The sequence below is a fragment of the Rissa tridactyla genome, chromosome 7 (genome assembly GCF_028500815.1).
Source record: "Rissa tridactyla isolate bRisTri1 chromosome 7, bRisTri1.patW.cur.20221130, whole genome shotgun sequence".
Lineage (NCBI taxonomy): Eukaryota > Metazoa > Chordata > Aves > Charadriiformes > Laridae > Rissa > Rissa tridactyla.
In genome coordinates, this window is record NC_071472.1 from 19,396,026 (window position 1) to 19,415,683 (window position 19,658).

General features: G+C 38.0%; 1 protein-coding gene across 2 annotated transcripts in view; it reads left to right on the forward strand.

The window, feature by feature from the left end:
* SLC4A10 (solute carrier family 4 member 10) overlaps window positions 1-19,658 on the forward strand; it is a 126,969-nt gene that overhangs the window by 30,965 nt on the left and 76,346 nt on the right. For both annotated transcript variants that reach the window (XM_054208598.1, XM_054208597.1), the window contains exons 3-4: window positions 8,771-8,917; window positions 18,459-18,597. In XM_054208598.1, the coding sequence (XP_054064573.1) occupies window positions 8,771-8,917; window positions 18,459-18,597 (286 nt within the window). The remainder of the gene's footprint in view (window positions 1-8,770; window positions 8,918-18,458; window positions 18,598-19,658) is intronic.

A 19,658-nucleotide genomic window follows, 5' to 3' on the forward strand; every position in this document is an offset into this window, starting at 1 on the left:
CAGGACACATAAAACACCGTATCCAGTATATAAATCACTGGATTTATATTCTGTACATCAGAATATGCATTCTGACACTTTTGACAAAATTTAGGTTATGTGGACTGATTACTGAAAGTCACAGAAGACTTCAAACTAAACTAGGAAATAAACATCGCTAGTACAACACTGAATAGGATGCAGAAGCTGAGGATTTAAACTTAATAAACCAAAAATTAATTTGAAATCTTGGTGTGCTTGTAGAGATGTTTTGTATTTTACAACCTGCATTAATTAATTAATTAAGATTAATTTTGATAGTAGATGTCCTGCTGACCGAAAAAGGAGAAATCCAGAATATTTATTTATTCTCTTTTAAAAATGGTTATTTTTAGTTATTATTTCTTTTTAGATTTGTTCTAGCTTGTGACAGTAATTTAAAAATTATTTTAATGAAATTTTGATTAGATACAGTTAGGGTTAATACATGAAAAACTCAGTGTGATTACACTCTAATCTCCACATATTATTTAGTAAAAATCTGAGTGGCTCCAGATATTGAAGTAGGTTTTTATTCTCAGAGACTGGACATTTTTCATAGAAATAACATAATAGTGGACCTGTCTGCCACTGACATTATTTACCTGAAAATTAATAGGACATAGCAGGTCACAGGACTAAAAGAATATAAATCATATTAACCTGCTGGCCTTGATTCATCCTTGCCCCTACATAGGAGCAAGTGCGCTACTAATTCTGCTTGGCCAGACTGGAATGTTGACCAAGGTCTCCCCTCCCTTTGGCTGCCAGGACACTACAGCCTGTTGCAAATACTTTGTTACCCCATTGGTACAGATCCCCTGCTCCAAGGTGCCTTGCCTCTGCTTCCCTTGGGTGCCCCATTCATGCTGATGTTCACTCTGACTGACCTCACGCTCCTTGCAGCAATGTTTGTTAGACTCAGAGGGGTAGAATATAAGCTGTGGAAGTACAGAGTTGGAGAGAGATTTTGGTTAGTCTATGCCAGCAATGTCAGATGTGGTTGTATAGCTGTAGCTCTCTACAAAAAGGTCTCTTACAAAGAACGATTTTGGCTTTACAAGTACAGAATTCTTTCATTTTGTTGCCTACCAGGTATTACATCCTCTAGCTTGTTCCATTTGTCATTTCTAAGCCACTTCTTTCTGTAGTGCCTCTCACCTGGTTTTGTCTCCTTTTTCCTATGTCTCTCAGTATTCCTTGAGATCTCACTTCTCTCCTGAGCTGTGCTTGCACTCTTGCCTTAGCAATCACCTGGTTTGGTCGCTTCGCACGGGTCTCTTGTCCGTTCCCAGGTGTTCCCATGTTTGTGGGAAGGTGGTTCACCTTGAAGATTCATGAATAACTCTGCAGGACGTTTTCACAAAATCTCTTTGAAAGTTCACATGAAGAACAATGAAATAATGAAAGCAAACAAGTTATCACATAGCGTTGGCTGAATGCCAGAGTCTTTTCTTGATCATAAGTTTTGGGTTTTGAAGTTTGACTTTGCTTTGAGCTTTGCTGACAAGAAACCTTTTCAATATTTGTGGAGACTAGTATTTCCAAATATTTCACCTTGTGAAATTCTGATAAATGAAATTGGCATAAACCAACTTGCCGTTATTGGTGAAAGCTATAAAATTGCAGCATCAGAAGACAGAAACAATTTTTAACATACAGTTGTGCTAGTACTGAGTTTGCATTTTTTTTTTTTTTTTTTTGCTTGTTGCTAATTTAGAAATATAGGTCAAATTATTCCCTCTGATAACCACAGCTTCACTTTCCATCAGTGGAAAGTGTGTGTGTCTGTCTGAGAGGGTCCTTTTACATTCTGTGTCTGCTTACTTTTTTTTTTTTTTCTTGCTATTGTCTGGCAAGGTCTGAGACCTCATTTTGTGATAGGACCATGCACATGACACCTGTGGACTCCTCTGGAGCAATGTAGTGAAATAGGGAATGAACATAAGTGCAGTTACAAAGACTTTTTAGCCCAGCCTCAACCTGGAAAAATGTTTTGTTAAAAGAAGGGATTTGTTGGGAGGGCAGTGATTGATCGGGGCTCTTTAAAAGGTCCTTAATTTTAATGACTTCAGTGAGATGCTCTTATCCTCCATATATGCCTATGTCCTTAATGCTTTCTTGGGCCAAGGATATTGTTTTAATTTTTTTTTTTTTATAATTTCTATTGTACTTTAACCTAGAACATAAGTTACATGTATGATCTAAAAAATTTGTGAAGTCTCTCTTGTCAGTTCCTCCAAATTATAGCATGGCAAAAAGGTAAAAAATGTCCCTTGAGCGAACCATAACCACAAACAGCAATGTAAACTGTTGGTTTAGGAAGCATTGCTTTTGTCCTTTCTGCTTTCTCTTTAGCTCTGCCTCCCTGCTGCACTACAGTAATGAATCGTGAGTCATGTACTCTCTACTCCTACACAATTCACCATAATCACTTTTTCTCCTATAAGGAAAGAGGCAATTTTTTTTAACTCTACATGGACTGCTGGTTTTCTGTCTCTACCTCACTGTTCATTTTTGAGCGGATGGAAAATTGCATTTGGTTCAGCTCTAGCTGGCAATACATAAAAGAGGCCTCAAGGCACTGAGTGTTTTCCAGAGGAGGGAGAAAGCCCTCCAGTCCTGCTGAGGTCAGCAGCCATTTGAGACTTGGCTCGAACCACTGGTAAAACATTCTTTCTCAAGGCATCTTGACTTTACAGTGTGTTTCCTTAGTAGGTCACAGAAGCCTGCCTTTGCTCTTTCTGGAGATGTTTCAAGACGCATCTGTTCCCTTATTTGCCCCCATCCGTCATGCCCGTGAGGCAGGGATCTGAAAGCCTTGGTCTCAGCAGGTGCCTAAGGCAGATTTGGATCATTCCTGGTGGAAGGCAGCACAGGTACCACAAGCACTTGGCGTTCACGGATGTTCAGATCCAGGATAGTCACTTTTTATGGAATAGGCACGAACTTGGCTGGTTCACTAAGGAGCTCTTAAAGTACTTGCTTGAGTCCCACATGCCTGGTGTAACATGGAGGCCTGCGGAGCCTCTACTGATGGGGAAGTGCGGAGGTGAACATGCTTCATATGTGTGTTCTTCCTACCAAATGGGCGTGTGTTTTCTGTGTTAAAATTGTGTTTGGAAGGAGAGTGGGAGGCACTAGGGCAAAAATGTCTGTACTCTTACTGTTCTATTAAAAAGATCTTAATTTCTCTAAATTAAGGGGAACATTTACAATCCCTTTCTCTCCATCTCCATTTTCCCTTGCCACGTCTCACCCATTCAGATAACTGTAATGAGATTTCCAGAAGTTCCTAAGTTAAGTCATTAAGCAGAATAAATTATAATGGGATACACATTTTTCAAAGCTTTACAAATACCACAACATTTCTTTTCCTTTCCGTTTATTTAATAAGATAGGTAGCTAGGACAAACTTCCATTTTAAAGACCTAGAATGCCATGTTCTGAAAGCCATTTTTAAATGTGACATCTGTCATTTTCAAGAGCTATGCAGAAAATATTTGCTTTTCTGTGGTTGCCTTTTTAGATGGTTAATTTCCTATTGGGTTCTTAAAATAAAATCTAGGTGTAAGGAAGAATTTCTTCTTTGGGATACAGTAACCCGAAACAACCCTTCTACTTACATTTTTGTTCTGAGAAATGTGTCTGCAAGATGTGTTGATATTAATAATGTATATTTTGTATCTGTCTTTTCTAGGGCAAAGAATTCATACCTCCACAAAGTGCAGATATTTACAGCACAATACACTTTTTCTTCAAAAGGTTAGGGGAAATCCTGATTTTTACATAAGCTTATACGTACTTTCATCTGTCTGAAAATTAAACATAATTAACAGGATCCCTTTTCAATCTTTTATAATATAATTTGGATTTATTAATGTAATCCTGTAAAAATTAAAAAGAACACTTTATAACAAGTGTCATTTCATTATTTCTTTAATCCTTAAAATATTTTTACTTAAGTGTTTTAATCCTTTGAAAGTAAACCACAAGGGGCCAAAGCCACTTATGATATAAATGCATAGATTTGAACTGACTTTATATTCTGGGTTTTGTTCTCCAGCTACGTGCAATTTGATTAAGAATAGTCTCTTTTTAAAAACAGTATTTATAAAATTTAACAGTGGATGTGTAGCTTTGTATAAAGGTGACATTGCAGGACAGATCAACTCAGTGTATTGCATTTCTTTAATAAACTCTCAGATTGTAAATAATCTTCATATATTAATGTATTTTCTCAGAGGTTAAGTTTTTGAAAATTATTCCCTCCTAAATCCTAATACTGAAAATATTTATGCATGTGCTGATGTTTAGCTTTCCTAGCAGCACATCTGGAATAAATCATAAATCAACATTTTAATTCAGAGTGTGTTTTTGCAGAAACAAAATTATAGTCTTTCCATGATAAAACTCTATTGATGTTAATGTAAGTTTTGTTGAAAAAGCTCAGGAAGACCAGATAAATCCTATGGCTCCCTGATAATTAAATTAATTCAGATTTTTAAAATTATAACATAAACAGAGTGTAAACCGTGGAGAGGAATAAACCTCTCTCAGCACAGAAATTCTTTCATTTATTTTGAAATAAGAATTAGCAGGAGAAATCCTTTTTGATCTATTAGATCCTTTTTGATCTATTAGATGTACTTTGTTTTCTGAGAAAGGACAAGAGGCAAAACTCTTAAGTGTGTCCAGAACCACAAATCTGCATGTGTGTACCTGAGTTCATTTTATCTGTATATGTTTCCATGGACCTGATTACATGTGGCTATCTGTGCATTCGTGCACAAAATATTGTACAACGAATCCACCATAGTCCTTGGCTGAGAGGTACAGAATAAAGAAATGTTTCAAGTAGGATTTTTCCCATTACAGGATGCTTCCTTGGAAGAGGCAAGAAGCAAAGCAAGCTAACAGACTAAATATAGTAATATTAAAATAAACTGTAATTTACCACATCAGCTATTAATGGGTTTTTTTTGTTTGTTTGTTTTTGTTTTTTTTTGTTTTTGTTTTTTTTTTTCAAGAAAACACAACCATTGGAAAACTGCAATTGAAAAAAACATGAAGCAAAAATGAAGCAAAACATAAAACATTCATCCATTTGTAGATTTTTGACTAACAACTTTGGCCTTTTCTCAGGTGATGGGACTGTACAGCACATGGTGCACAGTGAAGGTGATAAAAAAGTGATGCCCAGCATGGTATTTTTGAAGACTTCGCTTTCAATAGTTATAAATCCATTGTTATGCTCACCTCTTAAAACTGTGTGTAAATTTGTGTGACAATGCTAGTTGGGTTGTACCTGTTGGCGACAGTATGTACCCTGATGTAACTTACAGTTGTTACTATTTCCTATACTTTAATGCCTTTGTAGCCTTGACAAAAGAATGGGAAATTATGATCCAATTGAGCTAGACACTGTGCGAACGTATGGCAGAGCAGAATTATTTTACAGTATTTAAGCAAAATTCAGGCATTTTTAGATGGCATCCTGATGAAGTAAATAATAAAACACACAAAAAAGCTCTTAAAGGTAAATGAAAGGAATGCCCTTATACAATTAGTCATAAACTATAGGGAACAAATCTGAATCCTTTTGGATATCCTGCAATTTACTTCAGCCAAATTGAAATTATAGCTGTTCTTTCTTCAGAAAATTTCGTCAGATTAACTGAGACCTTATAGTAAATGTAGGTGCTGAAGGTATAAAAAAAAAAAGAAAAAAAGATCGTCTACCCAGTTTTGCATATTTGGGGAGGAAATGTGCTTCTGTTTATGTCCTTTGGAATTTTACCACTGATGTCAGTGATGTTCAGGAGCTATCTGCAGCCCGTATTTGTATTATGGTGGGACAGAAATCTTCTAGTAACTGCTTTTGTGCACAACATTAAAATGACAGAGTCTAGCTGATTCTTGGGACTTGCTTATGGCAACAAGAATAAAAGCAAATCCTCTTTTGATCCTCTTGAAATGAAGATTTTTTTGAAAAATGTTCTTTTGGAAAAATCCTTGTTTTAGAATTGTAGCATAAAGGTTCATTTGGTATTTGGTTTTATATTATTTATATTTATATTGGTTTTATATTAAGCAGAGTTCTTGTTTGTTCTCATCTTCAAATTATTCTCATGTTTAAATAATGTAAGTCTTTAGGGGAAAAAAGAAATCTGTTGAAGAACTTCATTGGAACAGGTGTGGATGCTCTTCTGTAGTGTAAGGTAGCAAGAAATTGTCTGTCAGAGAAAGGTTGGTGTTTCTGCCCTGCTTTGTCCTGGAGGCTGCAGGGCAGCCTCGTGTTTGGCATTCTGGGCTTGGGAAATTCAGAGAGCTCACTGGGAACTCTTCTTCAGTAATGTCTCAGTCAACTTGAACAGGAAAAAATACCTTGCATTCTGGGCACCAGTTTATAATCTTTACCATCAAAAAGTTACCTGAAGTAAGGTCACTCTACTCATTGGATTTAATCTTTCCTCTTTTTTCCCCCCCCTGCTTCTATCATTCACTGTCATTTTGCCAGCAATGGAGAATTCATTAATTTTTCTTTTGTTCCTGGCTGGTCTTTTTTTGCTCCACAGTTGTGTTCTTTTAATAAACCAGAACTCCTTAAGTCTTTATGCAGTTTTTTTTCTTTTGCTTTTTGCTTTATCATTTTTCTGTAGAAAGCTATTCCTTTTCTCCCATCAGTTTCTTTTTTTACCTCTTGTTTGCCTGGACCTCATTACAAGGACCTAGATTCCTCTCTATGTTTATTGAAGTTTTTTCTTGGTAAAACTCGGTCTGCCTCAGTTGATTCACACACACGGAATACAATCTATTTTGCTTTTTTTGGTTATCCATTTCAGTTTCCAGGTTCCTATTTTCTTTTCAGTGTGAACTGAAACTGTCTCTATAGGGAGAATTGTTGTGGTATTCAGACGCGCATGAATATAGTGGCATTTTAGGGCCTGTTTCCCAGTTAACTGAATAAAGAACAGTCTGGACTCAAGTCCTGGATTCAGCCCTGGAAATTAGTTGAAGTGTAAACCTGAATCTGCATTTCCTGGTGCAGGTTCAACCTCAGCATTGAAGTAGCACAAAACTAGGATAAGCGTGCCCACTTCTATCACAAAGCAGCAGGAATGCATTAAATTACTAAATTAAAAAAAGCAATCCGTTTGCACCTCTGGAAATGATTAAAAGTCTTAGGAAGGGTAACCCCATTCATTTTAAAATGTTGTTTTGTTTTTTTTCTCCCCAAGGAAGGGGACAAGGAAATGTTGAGTACTACATTACTGCTGTCCTTCAATATCTTTTTAATGAATTCTTTTTATGGAATACATTTTTTCTTGTTTCGTGCACCACTGATTGCAGTACGTTTGAAATACACCAAAAGCAGCAGTTCCCTTTAAATAATTTCTTGTGTTAAATGTAATAAGCAAGAAGAAAGAGGTATCTAAAAAATAAATAATAAAAAAATAATTTTCAACTTGTGGCTTTTGTTTCAGAAAAATCTCCTGGTTCTACAAGAATAGTCTCCCAAAAATTGATGTCTCTTCTTTCTAGTCTCCTTAACGTGAATCAAAGTTGAGGAAGTAACAAGTGTGGTGTCCAGAGCCTTTTCTCCAGCTGTTTTAGCTTTGCTTCTGCAGAGAATTCCTGTCAGCCTTGAATTTCTTTGATGTATTGTGACAAATGCTACCTTGTTGTGTTTTCTGCCCCCGCTGGAGTCTCCATGGGATTAGAGATCACGTGCCACCTTAGTTTAATGTTCTTGACCTTTTTCAGATGATTGACGCTGCTGAATGATTGCAGCAAAGCAGCAATTATCCACTAGCTGTGTTATGCTCATTTCAAGGAGAAAATAAATGTTATTTGAGATGAGTAATCTGGACACTGTCTTTCTGCTGAGTAAATGTAGGAGACTTGCCTGGAGTGAGTCATGATTCCTTTCCCATTTATTCTGTTGTGGTACTTTCTACACATTTGCCCTGTGCTCTCTCCCTTCTAAATGTTTTACTGTGCTCTGATCCTGTTAGCTAAGAGAGCTAAATCTTTTGGGCTTGATCAGCAACATAAAATTCCTCAGGTTCAAAGGTTCAAAGATGGTGGCAGGCATGGCAATGTTTACCTTTGTATGTATTTTAAAAAATAAAATAGAAGAAATAAAAGGACCCTAAGCTATCAGCAATGTATTTGTGATGTGAGTACATAAAGTTGGATATGGATTTTGCAGTCCATAGTGTTGTATTGTTTTTTCGGTCTCTTCTTCCCCCCTCCCCCCCTGCTTCTTTTCCCTTCAGTGAATTTCCCACAAGAATTCTGTCAAGGTTTGGCTCATAAATAGCAATGAGTTTTGTAAAGTTCCTGTACAGATAAAGCAAACAGCAACTTTACCAAATGTTCAATGCGAAGAGATCCATGTGTCTCTTCATGCGACTGTTTTGAAAGACATTTTACAGAACACCTGTCTGGCTTTAATGAAAGTTCACACACAGAGATGCAAATTTGAAGAAAAAAAAAGTAATCTGGCACTGCATTTTAAGGATTTCAATACTGGGATTTTGCCTTGTATGAAGGGCTTGTTTATCTGTGACGCTACATCATCATTATTGTAATCAATAACGTTACGACAATTAACGTTAGAATAACCGATATTCTATAATTACCTGATTATAATAATTACTATACCATTAATACTGTTATGGTTATTAATATTGTTATTGTGTTGCCACACCCCCTTTTTAAAAGGTAACTTTTTTTTTAACTATAGGCCATCGAACATTGTTCATTGGAGTTCATGTGCCACTGGGTGGAAGAAAAAGTCACCGACGCCATAGGCACCGTGGACATAAACACAGAAAGAGAGACAGAGAGCGAGATTCGGGATTAGAAGATGGGAGAGAGTCTCCTCCTTTTGGTAAGATAAATTTTATATATTTGCATAGATCTTTTAATAATAAACATCAGTATGATTATGCGTGCTCTGTCCTGTTACGGCTTGGACGTGATTAGCAGTGGGGTTTTGGAGAACCCACCAGAGCCTCTCCAGTCTCTGCTGGAGAGCCAAGATTTGTACTTCTGATGAAGGGCAGCAGCCAGTGGCAGTCAATACATGAAAAATCTCAGTAATTTCTGCCACTGTAGGAGACTGTCCAGGAGTGTTCTCATAATGGTGGGCTGCTACCACCACTGGGAGAGGTAAGTGCTTTTATGGCACCAGCTGCCCTCACTGAAGGCTCTGGAGTATTTGCCCCTAAAACGTAACATAGAGGAGTTCTGGTTCTTTACAATTAGTTTTGTAATAATGTTGATGTTACTGAAGCTACAGTGTTATATCAGATATTAACTGCAATCCAGATTTTGTTTGCCTTTTCCATACATGGCCCTGTAATATCCATTGTAAGATGAGTCTGCTAACTGAGGACTTAAGAGCAAATGGGAAAAAATACCTTTCACTAAACAAACCTGATACAAAACTTCTAAAATTCTCAACATTTTAAATTAAAAAAAACATTACAGAGAACAGATAAAGGTAGTAATGAATAAATTAGTCAATCTTTGTCTCAAAACACATCAGAATATTTGCTGTTCACAAATAAAAAGTGCATGAGCTGAAATGTCCAAGGCTGTAGTAAGTGTTGAAAATATAATGGAAGCATGTATAGAAATCAGTTTGTCAGTGTGCAACGGAAGAATGTTTTTAAATCATTAGGAAAATGTGCCAATGTAATTTCAGGTTACAGAATACTAATTATAAGACTTTCTTTTAATCTGAAGTTTGTATTATGTATGTAGAAAGCTTTGGAGGAAGTAGATTTTAAGTGCTGATGGCTAAGTATATTGTAAAGAGCTTAAAATACTCAAATCTTTCACAATGAATTGTATGGAGAATGAAACAAAGTCAAGACTTTTTCAAACTTAGTAGATATGTGTTATGTTTTGAAGACTGAACAGTGAAGAAAAAATTGGCTGTGGTTGTTCTGTCTGGAATGTATTTCAAATGTACGAAGACCCAATACTATATTGAAACTGGTTTCTTGGAAAACAACAGAGTTCATAAATTATTAAAATAGTTTTCAAAAAGAATGTGCATATATGCATATAATGTCAGATTAAAAAGAAACAATTGAAAGTTACATTAGCCAAGAAGTGAGATTATTTTAAACTATGAAGCAGTGTCTTCTGTTGAGTCATCTGGTTTTATTTAAGTGCCAGTATATGACACATTTTGGCTGAGAACTTAGCTTTGTTCTTTCAACTTCTGGAGACCTAGGCTTGTGTCCTTCCTAATGTCAGAAGTAAAAAACCTGAAATTATCTGACTGAATCTGTCCTTAATAGTCTTTGACAGTTGTGCATACAATAAAATGCACTGTTAACACAATTCTGCGCTAAGTGAAAATGTTCAAGATTGCTCTAACAGTGGAATAGGGGTAATATGAAAAAGATAGTTTTGAAGTGCGTTTGTAAGTTGGTAAATCTGAAAATTATACAGTGATGAAGGGGTGAAGCACAGTCAGAGCAGGCAGACAAAATTATACAGGGATTAATCGTAGTCTATATCCGCATCCTTGCTTTTACTATGCATTTTCCTTACAGGAGTTTCAGACAGGTTGTGCTACCTGGGGAGAAGTATTGCCGTTAGAGAGAATATATGCATAGTTTTTCTATGCCTTATTTACACAGGGGGAGCAACAGATACTTGTGGCACTAAATCTGAAGCCACTTAACCTCAGTAACGCATCTTAGCTCTTGTTCCCCATGACCACAAGGTTATAATAGTACCCAGAGGCTGAAGAAAGTTGCAAGGAAGACAAATGCACTTCCTACTCTTGATGCATAACTTAATATGAGGGACTGTGCTACCTAAGAGAGCAGATCCAAAATGGTCCCTTAATTTATGAATCATTCTGATTTAATTTAACATGCAGAAATGCTTAGCACCCTCTCACCATATACTCTTTTTAATGCATTTCTGCTGAGTAGTAGGAGGCTGTATTCATGGGAACTGGGGACGAGGAGGGGAAAGAAAAAAACATTTCAATGAGCAGGTGCAAGAAGAAAGATAGAGAAAATAAGCGCTGTGAGACCAGCCGATAGAACACAGTGCTTTGAAGTAAGTCAGAAAAATACATTAGGATTTTTATGATACAAGAGAATAAATTAGCAGTGTTTTGGAGCAGTGAAGTATGAAAGGAGGTATAATAAAAGCCAAAGATGCAACAACAGAAAAATAGAGATGCTGGAACAAGTAAAGGCCTGAAATACTCAGACATGAAGTGCTCCAGACTGCTCAGTTAACCAAGCATGGGATGAAGCATTATTTTTTGTCATAATTTATAGTGGTATAATGTATAACTTCATCTGTGAAGTACCATTAGGTGCAGATCTTGCTCTGCTGTCACTGCTTCAGGGAGCTGCACGGTGCATATAGTGCTGTGGGGCTGTGCAGGCCCCACTTAGAGTGGACAGGTTCCTATCCAGTGAAAAACAATTTCTTCAACAGTTTTCTTTGTATCAACATGGCTAGAAAACACCTGTATTCAATGTAATGCCCATGGCTGTAAGCTTCCTGGTAATGCCTTTGAACCCTGGCTGGGAAAGATGTACCAGCTACTTTCTGAGGGAATGTTTCTGCAGAGAATTAGATTTTTTTAGAATATCCTGGTCGCAGCTCATAAGCTTTTTTTTTTTTTAATCTCCTACTGTCACTTTTCAAAAATAACCTGAATGTTCTCAGTGTGCAGATTCAGAGCTTCTAGACAAATAATATGTAGATTATGTAGTTAGTAAAATAAAAAAAGGTAGAGTCCTGCCATTTGGGGGCACAGATCACTTACTGAAGTTTTATTTTTGTTCTCCCCACACCTGATTCTCGCTGTCTGTCTGTTGCCTCTTGATGAGATGAGGCTGTACAAGATGTTTCCACTTTGCCGTAACGGTGTGCCTTTGAATTCCATGATTTGCAGATTACATGGCTTGCTCACGGAGAGGCTTTTTTAGGTAGTAAAAATTGTAAGCTAAGTGGTTTCAAGATCTAGATTTCCACCATCTTGCCTCATAATTTTTTGGAAGAAAAGGAGAAATCCAATGAAATTATCCACTCAAGTTAAAAATGCAGTAATGCTACTTGCTTTATTGAAGAGGTTTACTGTTCCCAGCTGAAATGCCGCTGCTGTAATGAATGCTCCAGTTTCATGCCCACTTTAAGCTCCCCTCCTCCACAGCTTTCCTTGTGGGGCAAGTATCGTGGCTACTCTGTGACCTACATTAGGGAATTGATGCAAATAAAAACTAGTTTGGCAAAAAAGCTGTTTCTAGCCTACAGCAGGTCCTTGTTGCTGTTTGCTGCGAGTGTGATGGGTGCCAGCCCCAGTGGGCTGCAGGGCCACAAGCTGTCCGGGACTGCCACATCAGCGCTGGGGGTCCTGGGGGCACTTAAAATCTGGGGCAGATTTCCCTTTGGCTGGTAGGGTTGCACTTGCTTGGTACATCTGGGGATTTTAGTGGCAATTTCCAGTGGTTTTTAATGTCTGTTTTTTGCCTGTAACCTGTGAAACAGCTGTCTTGCACTTGCACTTAGGAGCTAAAGATATTTATGTTTCTGTTTTAAAATGGGGTGGAATAAGAAGACTTTAGATCTCAGCAGTGTGTCTTTAAGGACAGCTTTTGTGAGGGTGAAGTGAACACAGCTGTGAGGACTGGGATTTGATTTCAGCCTCCTGTGGTGTCTTCTAGGACTAGACGCTGTTGGGCTTGTGCAAGGTTTGGTTTGTTCTTTTAAGAAATCTGGCTTTAATAATCTCTAGTTTTAAAGAGGCTTAAATTTGTAATTCATGATATTGGATGTGGCAAGGGAAGCTGAGCAGCCCTGGAGGTGAGCCTAACAGAACTCTACGCGCGGTTCAGGAAAGACTCTCTGAAGGTAATGCAAGCGAAAAAGTGAATTGCAGAGGGGGACTTCTCTTGGTTACTAGAGGGGCTCGAAGAAAGTTTAATGAAAGGACTCAGCTGACTGTATTTGGTAGCTAAACTCAAACCTTGAAGGGGTATTAATGGGGCAGATTTAATTATTTGTAAAATGTATGGCTGTTAAGAGAATTCTCCTACCCTTAGCTATAGGCTCTGGCTGCTGAAGGATGAACTTGGAAATTTGAATCTCTGGGCAGCTGTGGAACAGATTGCAGCAAATCTGGATTAAAATAATGCATCATAACTGCAGTTTTAACAGTCTAGCAAAGAGAATTGAAGCTTGGGAATTGTCCACATTGTCAGATCCAAAACAAGATTATTTGTCATAGCCCTGAAGGGACAGAAACAATTCAGGTGAAAAAAATGTAGAGAGCGCTTCCTGAAAACAAGATTATACGTATAGGGATAGAGTGCCAGAGGAGCAAGCAAGGGAATACTTTCTCCCAGCGTAATAAATGGTTTCTAAGGTCTGTGAAGAGATTTTCAGAAATGTGCTACGTGGCTGTTTACTATTTTATGTGTAAATTTTGATTTAAGTTTTACCATGTTTTCTCATTAAAAAAAATGTAATTTATGATCCTTACCTTTACTGATTGCTGAGCTGAAGCACAGAGTCCAATCTGCACGGGAAGGAGGTGGGGGAAGAGCCCCTGTCCACCACTTCCTTGGTGAGCGCAAGCAGGAGGATGATGAATGTTGTTTGTGTGTGAAATGATCCTTTCTTTTCTGTGATCCTTTGACTTTTTCACACCATTTCCCCTTTGAAAGGAGTTGTTATGGATGTCAACTATGTTACACCAGTTCACTCCCTGTCTGCAGCCCATCCTGTGCAGTGAGCAATCAAAAAAAAAAATAATTGTATATTTAATATTACTTTAATGTGAATGTACAATAGTATGAGGGATGGATTAAATCTTGTCTATGATGTTTACTATCTTATGTGAACTTCTGTAATGTAAATTTTATTTTAATTTTTGGCCTGTTTTCTAATCTAGAAAAAGTAATTTTTTCACCCTTAGATCTACTGACCCCAATAAGAAACATGAGCCTACTAATACTACCCTGAAATGCAGGTTCTCAAAAGGCTTGGAAATACATAAACCTGTTCTGACAATTGAGCTAATAGAGTGTTACCAGAAGTACATTTTTGCACCCTTTCTAGAGTTTATTAAGAGCAGAGGACAAAATTTGGAATACATTTTATATGTAGCTGAGGCTGCGTTTCTGCTTGTGGTATGGCTTGGGCAGATTGCGTGCAGTTCTGCCTGATGGCAGGGCGGGTTGTCTCAGGAGAAATCCTGGCATGCACTGAGGAGGAGATGTGTATCGCTGTGAGTGACGCAGTGGAGCAGGTTGTTTGCTGGGCTGAATTTATGTGGAGGGACTGAGAATGATCCTGCTTTCTTACCTTGGCCTGATTTCACCTTGTTCCCTTAGGCAGGAGGGAGCAGTTCTAACCCGGAATTGTGGTTGCACTTGGGGATGTTTTAAATGGGGGAAATGCCAGTTATGGTTCCTTCCCACATGTGTTCCGTATGCCACCGTTCCCCCCTGCCTGCACTCAGCGGTGTTCCAGGGAGCAGCTTTTCGTGTTGCCCTCTGGGAATTAGGTTATTATCAATTCTAGCTTTAAGTTCTGCTGTTTTGGCATGTCTGTGCCCATATATTGCTTTTGATTTAGGGATGTTAATGACTTTACAAAGAGTCATAGTAGTGAACAGTATGTCAGGTTGCTGCAGAGTCACTTCCTTTCTGCAGCACTGAATCCCAGTGTGAATTTGTGCTTTCAATAATACACAGAATCACAGAATGATAGGGGTTGGAAGGGACCTCTGGAGATCATCTAGTCCAACCCCCCTGCCAGAGCAGGGTCACCTTAGAGCAGATTGCACAGGAACACGTCCAGGTGGGTTTTGAATGTCTCCAGAGACGGAGACTCCACCACCTCTCTGGGCAGCCTGTTCCAGTGCTCTGCCACCCTCAAAGTAAAGAAGTTCTTCCTCGTGTTTAGATGGAACTTCCTATGTTCAAGTTTGTGCCCGTTACCTCTTGTCCTGTCACTGGGCACCACCAAAACCAGACTGACCCCATCCTCCTGACACCCACCCTTTAATTATTTATAAGCATTGATAAGATCCCCCCATACCATATCCACTAGGTCTTAATTTTTACCCTTTTAACAGTGTGGTGGAGTTGTACAGATTTTTAAACCTGGAATACTCAGGTTTTCCATGCTTGCAATGAATTTGAGGTATCAGATGTAGTTTGGGTGTCTGTGTGAGTCCTGCACGGATGATGTGAACACAAGCCCAGAGACCCAGCTATAACACAGAGTCTGGCAGGAGGCTCCCATGGGCTGGTGGAGCCACAGCAAACAGAAAGCTGCTTCAAATTTTCCTGACTGAGATGGCTCTTATTTGAGCATGGGTGGTTGTTGATGGTACTCCTCCTCCTGTCGTGTACCAGACTTTCTGCCCAGTCCCAGCTGGTCCTGGAGGATTTCCTGAACTAGTGGTGAGCCATTTACTTGGTAGAATCATCAGCTGCATCTTGTGGAACTTTAAAATCACATTGCGTCTAATGCTCTGTGGTCTGATATAAAACAACTGCAATGTTAGAAATACTAGTAACAAATTAGTCACGTTAATTTATTTTTTTTAGCTTAATCTAGATTACTTTCATTACTTTTTGGAAATAGCAATAATAATATGAAGGATTTTTTTTTACGCTGGCTGTACTGCTTGAAGTAGGGATAGGCACAGATAATATTCAAGCCAATTTCTGTTTTCCTAGACTTCAAAAAAATTTGAGTGTCCTAGTTTGCAAATATTATGCTTCTACACTGAGGATTAAGTTATCACAGTTTGACAGTCAGCAATTGAAGTATTCTTTCATACTGTTTTTGAATCACATATTACTCATTTTCCATATAACACATTAATGACATATTTGGTATTTATTACTGCTATGAATAAGAGCCAAAGCCATCTGGCATTGCTCACATGAGTAATGCTGTTAACTCAGTTTTATAAGTAGCACCAACAGATTTTTTTTTTTTTTTTTTACATTTTATTGTGTTTCTATTGTTTAATTCTCTTAGGGTTTTGTACTTGAAATAAAATTATTATACTATAAAGCAAATAATAACTTTTTTATTTCCAGTTTCCAGCTTGGTGTCTGAAAATCAGTCTGCGGCTTGCAGGTTTCAGACACCAATACAAATTACAGCAGCAGAAAAAGATAGCCAGAATCCAGCAGCTACTTTTACTGGGAAGAAGAGAGTTTATTGCATATTTCGTCATTGATATAGATTATTCACTGTTGTCAGTCAAGTAGCTGTATGTTACACAGAAGACCCAATAAGAGCAAATCACAGCAGTAAGGTGTTTCCTTGCTTCTGCTCACCTCAAGGGATTTCTGATCCTCTGCTTTCCTTCCCACGCTGAAAGTGTGCATTTGCATGAGTATCAAACTGTCATAAAACTGCAGCTCTGCTGTACAACACTACATTTATTACTTAACAGTAGCTGTTGCTGTAAATCAGTTCTAGTGCTGATTTTGTCAAGAGTACAGGATGTTCTTGGAAATGCTTATTCTCAGATTTTCGTGGCAGTCCAGCTCTCTACCAAAGTGGCTTGTTTTCCATGTTCTATCACTAGTCATATGCGCTTGTCCTTTGCAAGTTCATATCTCGCTGAATTTTGTCCTTCTGGGAAACAGTCTTAAAAAGTTGCACGCTTCTTGACCAGAGTGTACTTTCTAGTCTCAGATTAAATCTTGATGCTTGTATTTACTTTTTCCTTCTCTAGAATGTACCAACATGTGGATATGAGGAACATAGAGAATTTTTTTTTTAAATAAACATAGAGAGAGTCTGGAAGGGGGTCTAGAATAGAGATTGAAAAGAAAAAGAGGACTGAACAGTGAGAGAGAAGAGTAATAGAAGAAAAGGTAAAGTGGAGGAGGTTGTTACTGTTCACCAAAAGTAATTTCTGTCCCCTTAGCTGTCCCCCTGCAGATTCATTCTTGACAGCTTAGTAGTACCTGAGCCCATCTCTCTCTCCCTGCTCTCCTGTACTTCTTCCTGGGTTTCATTTCCTTGCTTTGTGAAGAAATAAGTAGGCTTGACCGTGCTATATCTTTACACTCTGATTAAGCAAATAGACCTCAGGTGAAAACTGTCATGTATTGTTTGTGTTTCATTGCTATAGCAAGTTTACTGCTACTACCAAAAAAGGTGTCTTTACTGCTGCATTTATTCTCCTGTATCAGTGGCCCGTTTAATTTTTTTTTGATCAGTGCTGTGTTTGCTCTTTAACTAGCATTCAATGAGTGTTATCACCTCAGTTTTTCCAAAATTCAGAGACCTTGAGGATCCTATGCAGTGATGCTCTTCACTGCTAGATGGAAAATACTGTTGCTTGTCTTACAAATATGGTTGTAGAACAGAACTTCATTTAGACAATGTTCAAGGAATCGCTGAGCTGTTCTGCTGGATAATCAATTTTTCGGTTGACTGACAGCCTGGCCCCTATCAGCTCTCACAAAGGACTTTTCGTTCCTCTCAGAAATCTAAAATGCATTAGCAGAAAAAATAACTAGGTATTTCTAGAGAGACTGGGTTTCATCTAGTTTGTTCATTTGAGATTTGCATTTAAATAAGGATAGGATTTTTTTTAATGACTTACTACATTTGAGCTATGAACACTGAATATACATCTATGTTAAGGTGATCCATGAGCTCTGGAAATTTTCTAAGTGATATGAAAAAAGAATCATATGACTCCAAAATAGGTTTAGTGGTCTGCACTGAAAGGTTATGAAGAAAAATAACTGGTAGTAGGAATGTAAAGGGAAGACAGAGACAGGAAGAATAAAATAGGGAAATTGGGACAGATAAACAACTTGTTAATCTGAAACAGCCTAACCATGTAGGAACAGTTTACGAAGGGGCAGGGGATGGTAGGTGGAGATAGTGATCCATTCTTTTTGAAGTTCCCAGGTGTATATTGACATTAGAGAGGTTTATTTTGCTTTCTTTCTCCTGATAGGTAAAACAAAGAAGGCACATTTAGTACACCAGCTTTGTGAGCTGCGCTAGATCTGTAGATTTAGATTTAGGATGTGGCAAAGTAGTTTTTGTAACACTGGTGTAAAAGACTTTTATCAGCTCTATCTATGCTGCTGTCTGTGCTGCCTTTTTTCTGTGAGATGCCATTCCAGCTTCCAGTAGTCTCTGCTTCTGTACATCACATTCTATCTTTAGATGAGTTTAATTAGCAGACTAGACAACTACAGTAAATAGAGGTCTCAATCTGAAAGTGTTTGTGTATAAATGTTCTTACAGCATAACTACAATCATGTTTTCAGTGTGTCAGTAAGTGATACGGATGAAAGAGTCTGGATAATCTCATGAAATTTTAGATACTTGCTTGCTCAGGGCAAAAAACTTGGTGTTCTGGACTTGATATTTTCATTTTTTCCCAGATACCCCATCACAAAGGGTGCAGTTTATTCTTGGAACAGAAGATGATGACGAGGAACACATTCCTCATGATCTCTTTACCGAGCTTGATGAAATTTGTTGGCGTGAAGGAGAGGACGCGGAGTGGAGGGAGACAGCAAGGTGAGTGTTTTTGTAAGTTTTTAAAAGTCATCTGTTCTGTTTGTTGGTATATTGAGGAATGATTTCAAAGCTGTGGCAAGCTCAGGAGCAGATTTTGGATATAAAGCTTAAATAAAACCACAATTTTAATCCTTAGACTGCTAGTATTACTACAGCATTTGCGTTTCCCAGAGCCAAATGTTTTCATCTGGATTTATGAAATATAGGTCATATAATGAATATCAGGGGAAAAAATCAAAGTAAACATATCATATATATGAATTAAAATTTACTGGTTTTATTAATATTTTAGATCATGATTTTAAGAAACTTTCAAACTTCATACTGTGTTTGAATCCTCAAGGAACTGATATAAAAAGATGAAAGCAAGGAATGAGAATACTTTTGGAGCAATAACACTTTTACATATTCTAACTATCAAACATGCTATTTAAGGTTTTTAAAATGCAAAGAAAGCCTATTTATAGAAAGGATTTATAAACTCGACCTCCCTCTAATCTCTACTGAAGACGTAAAAGCTCTTTCAAAAGCTGCCCCTTCCCCCTTCCCCTTTCCCCGTTTTCCCAACCCAATTTGGGGCAGATTCCCCCAAGCGGGGCCTTTCCCCTGCAGGGCTGTCCACACAGAGGAGGAGCTGCCACCATGGCACAAATATACCCTTGATTCTGGGTCTGTGCTGGGGAAAAAACCCCAAATTTTTGGGAAAAAAAATTACCCAGTTTGGGGCTCCTGGAACAGCCAAATCCACCTGGATTTGTGCAGCTGGAAAGGAACATGTTTTTCATGTTTGTTTCCTTGAGCATCTAAATAGGAGATAACTTGCTTAGTTTCATTAAGACACTACATTTTCCAGAACCTTAATGCTCTCTTTCCCTGCTAGTATTTGTTGACAGTGTTCCTCAATGGTGCCCAGAAGTCTATGGACCAAATCTTTGGTGTCAGTAGGATAAAAATTGTGGAATTCCTGAAAGGATTTTGTGGCAAACTACGTATGTGGGCTGTTTGGCATGAATATGGCTGTTAGCTTTCCCTTTAAATTTACTGCAAATTCCTGCTTTCCC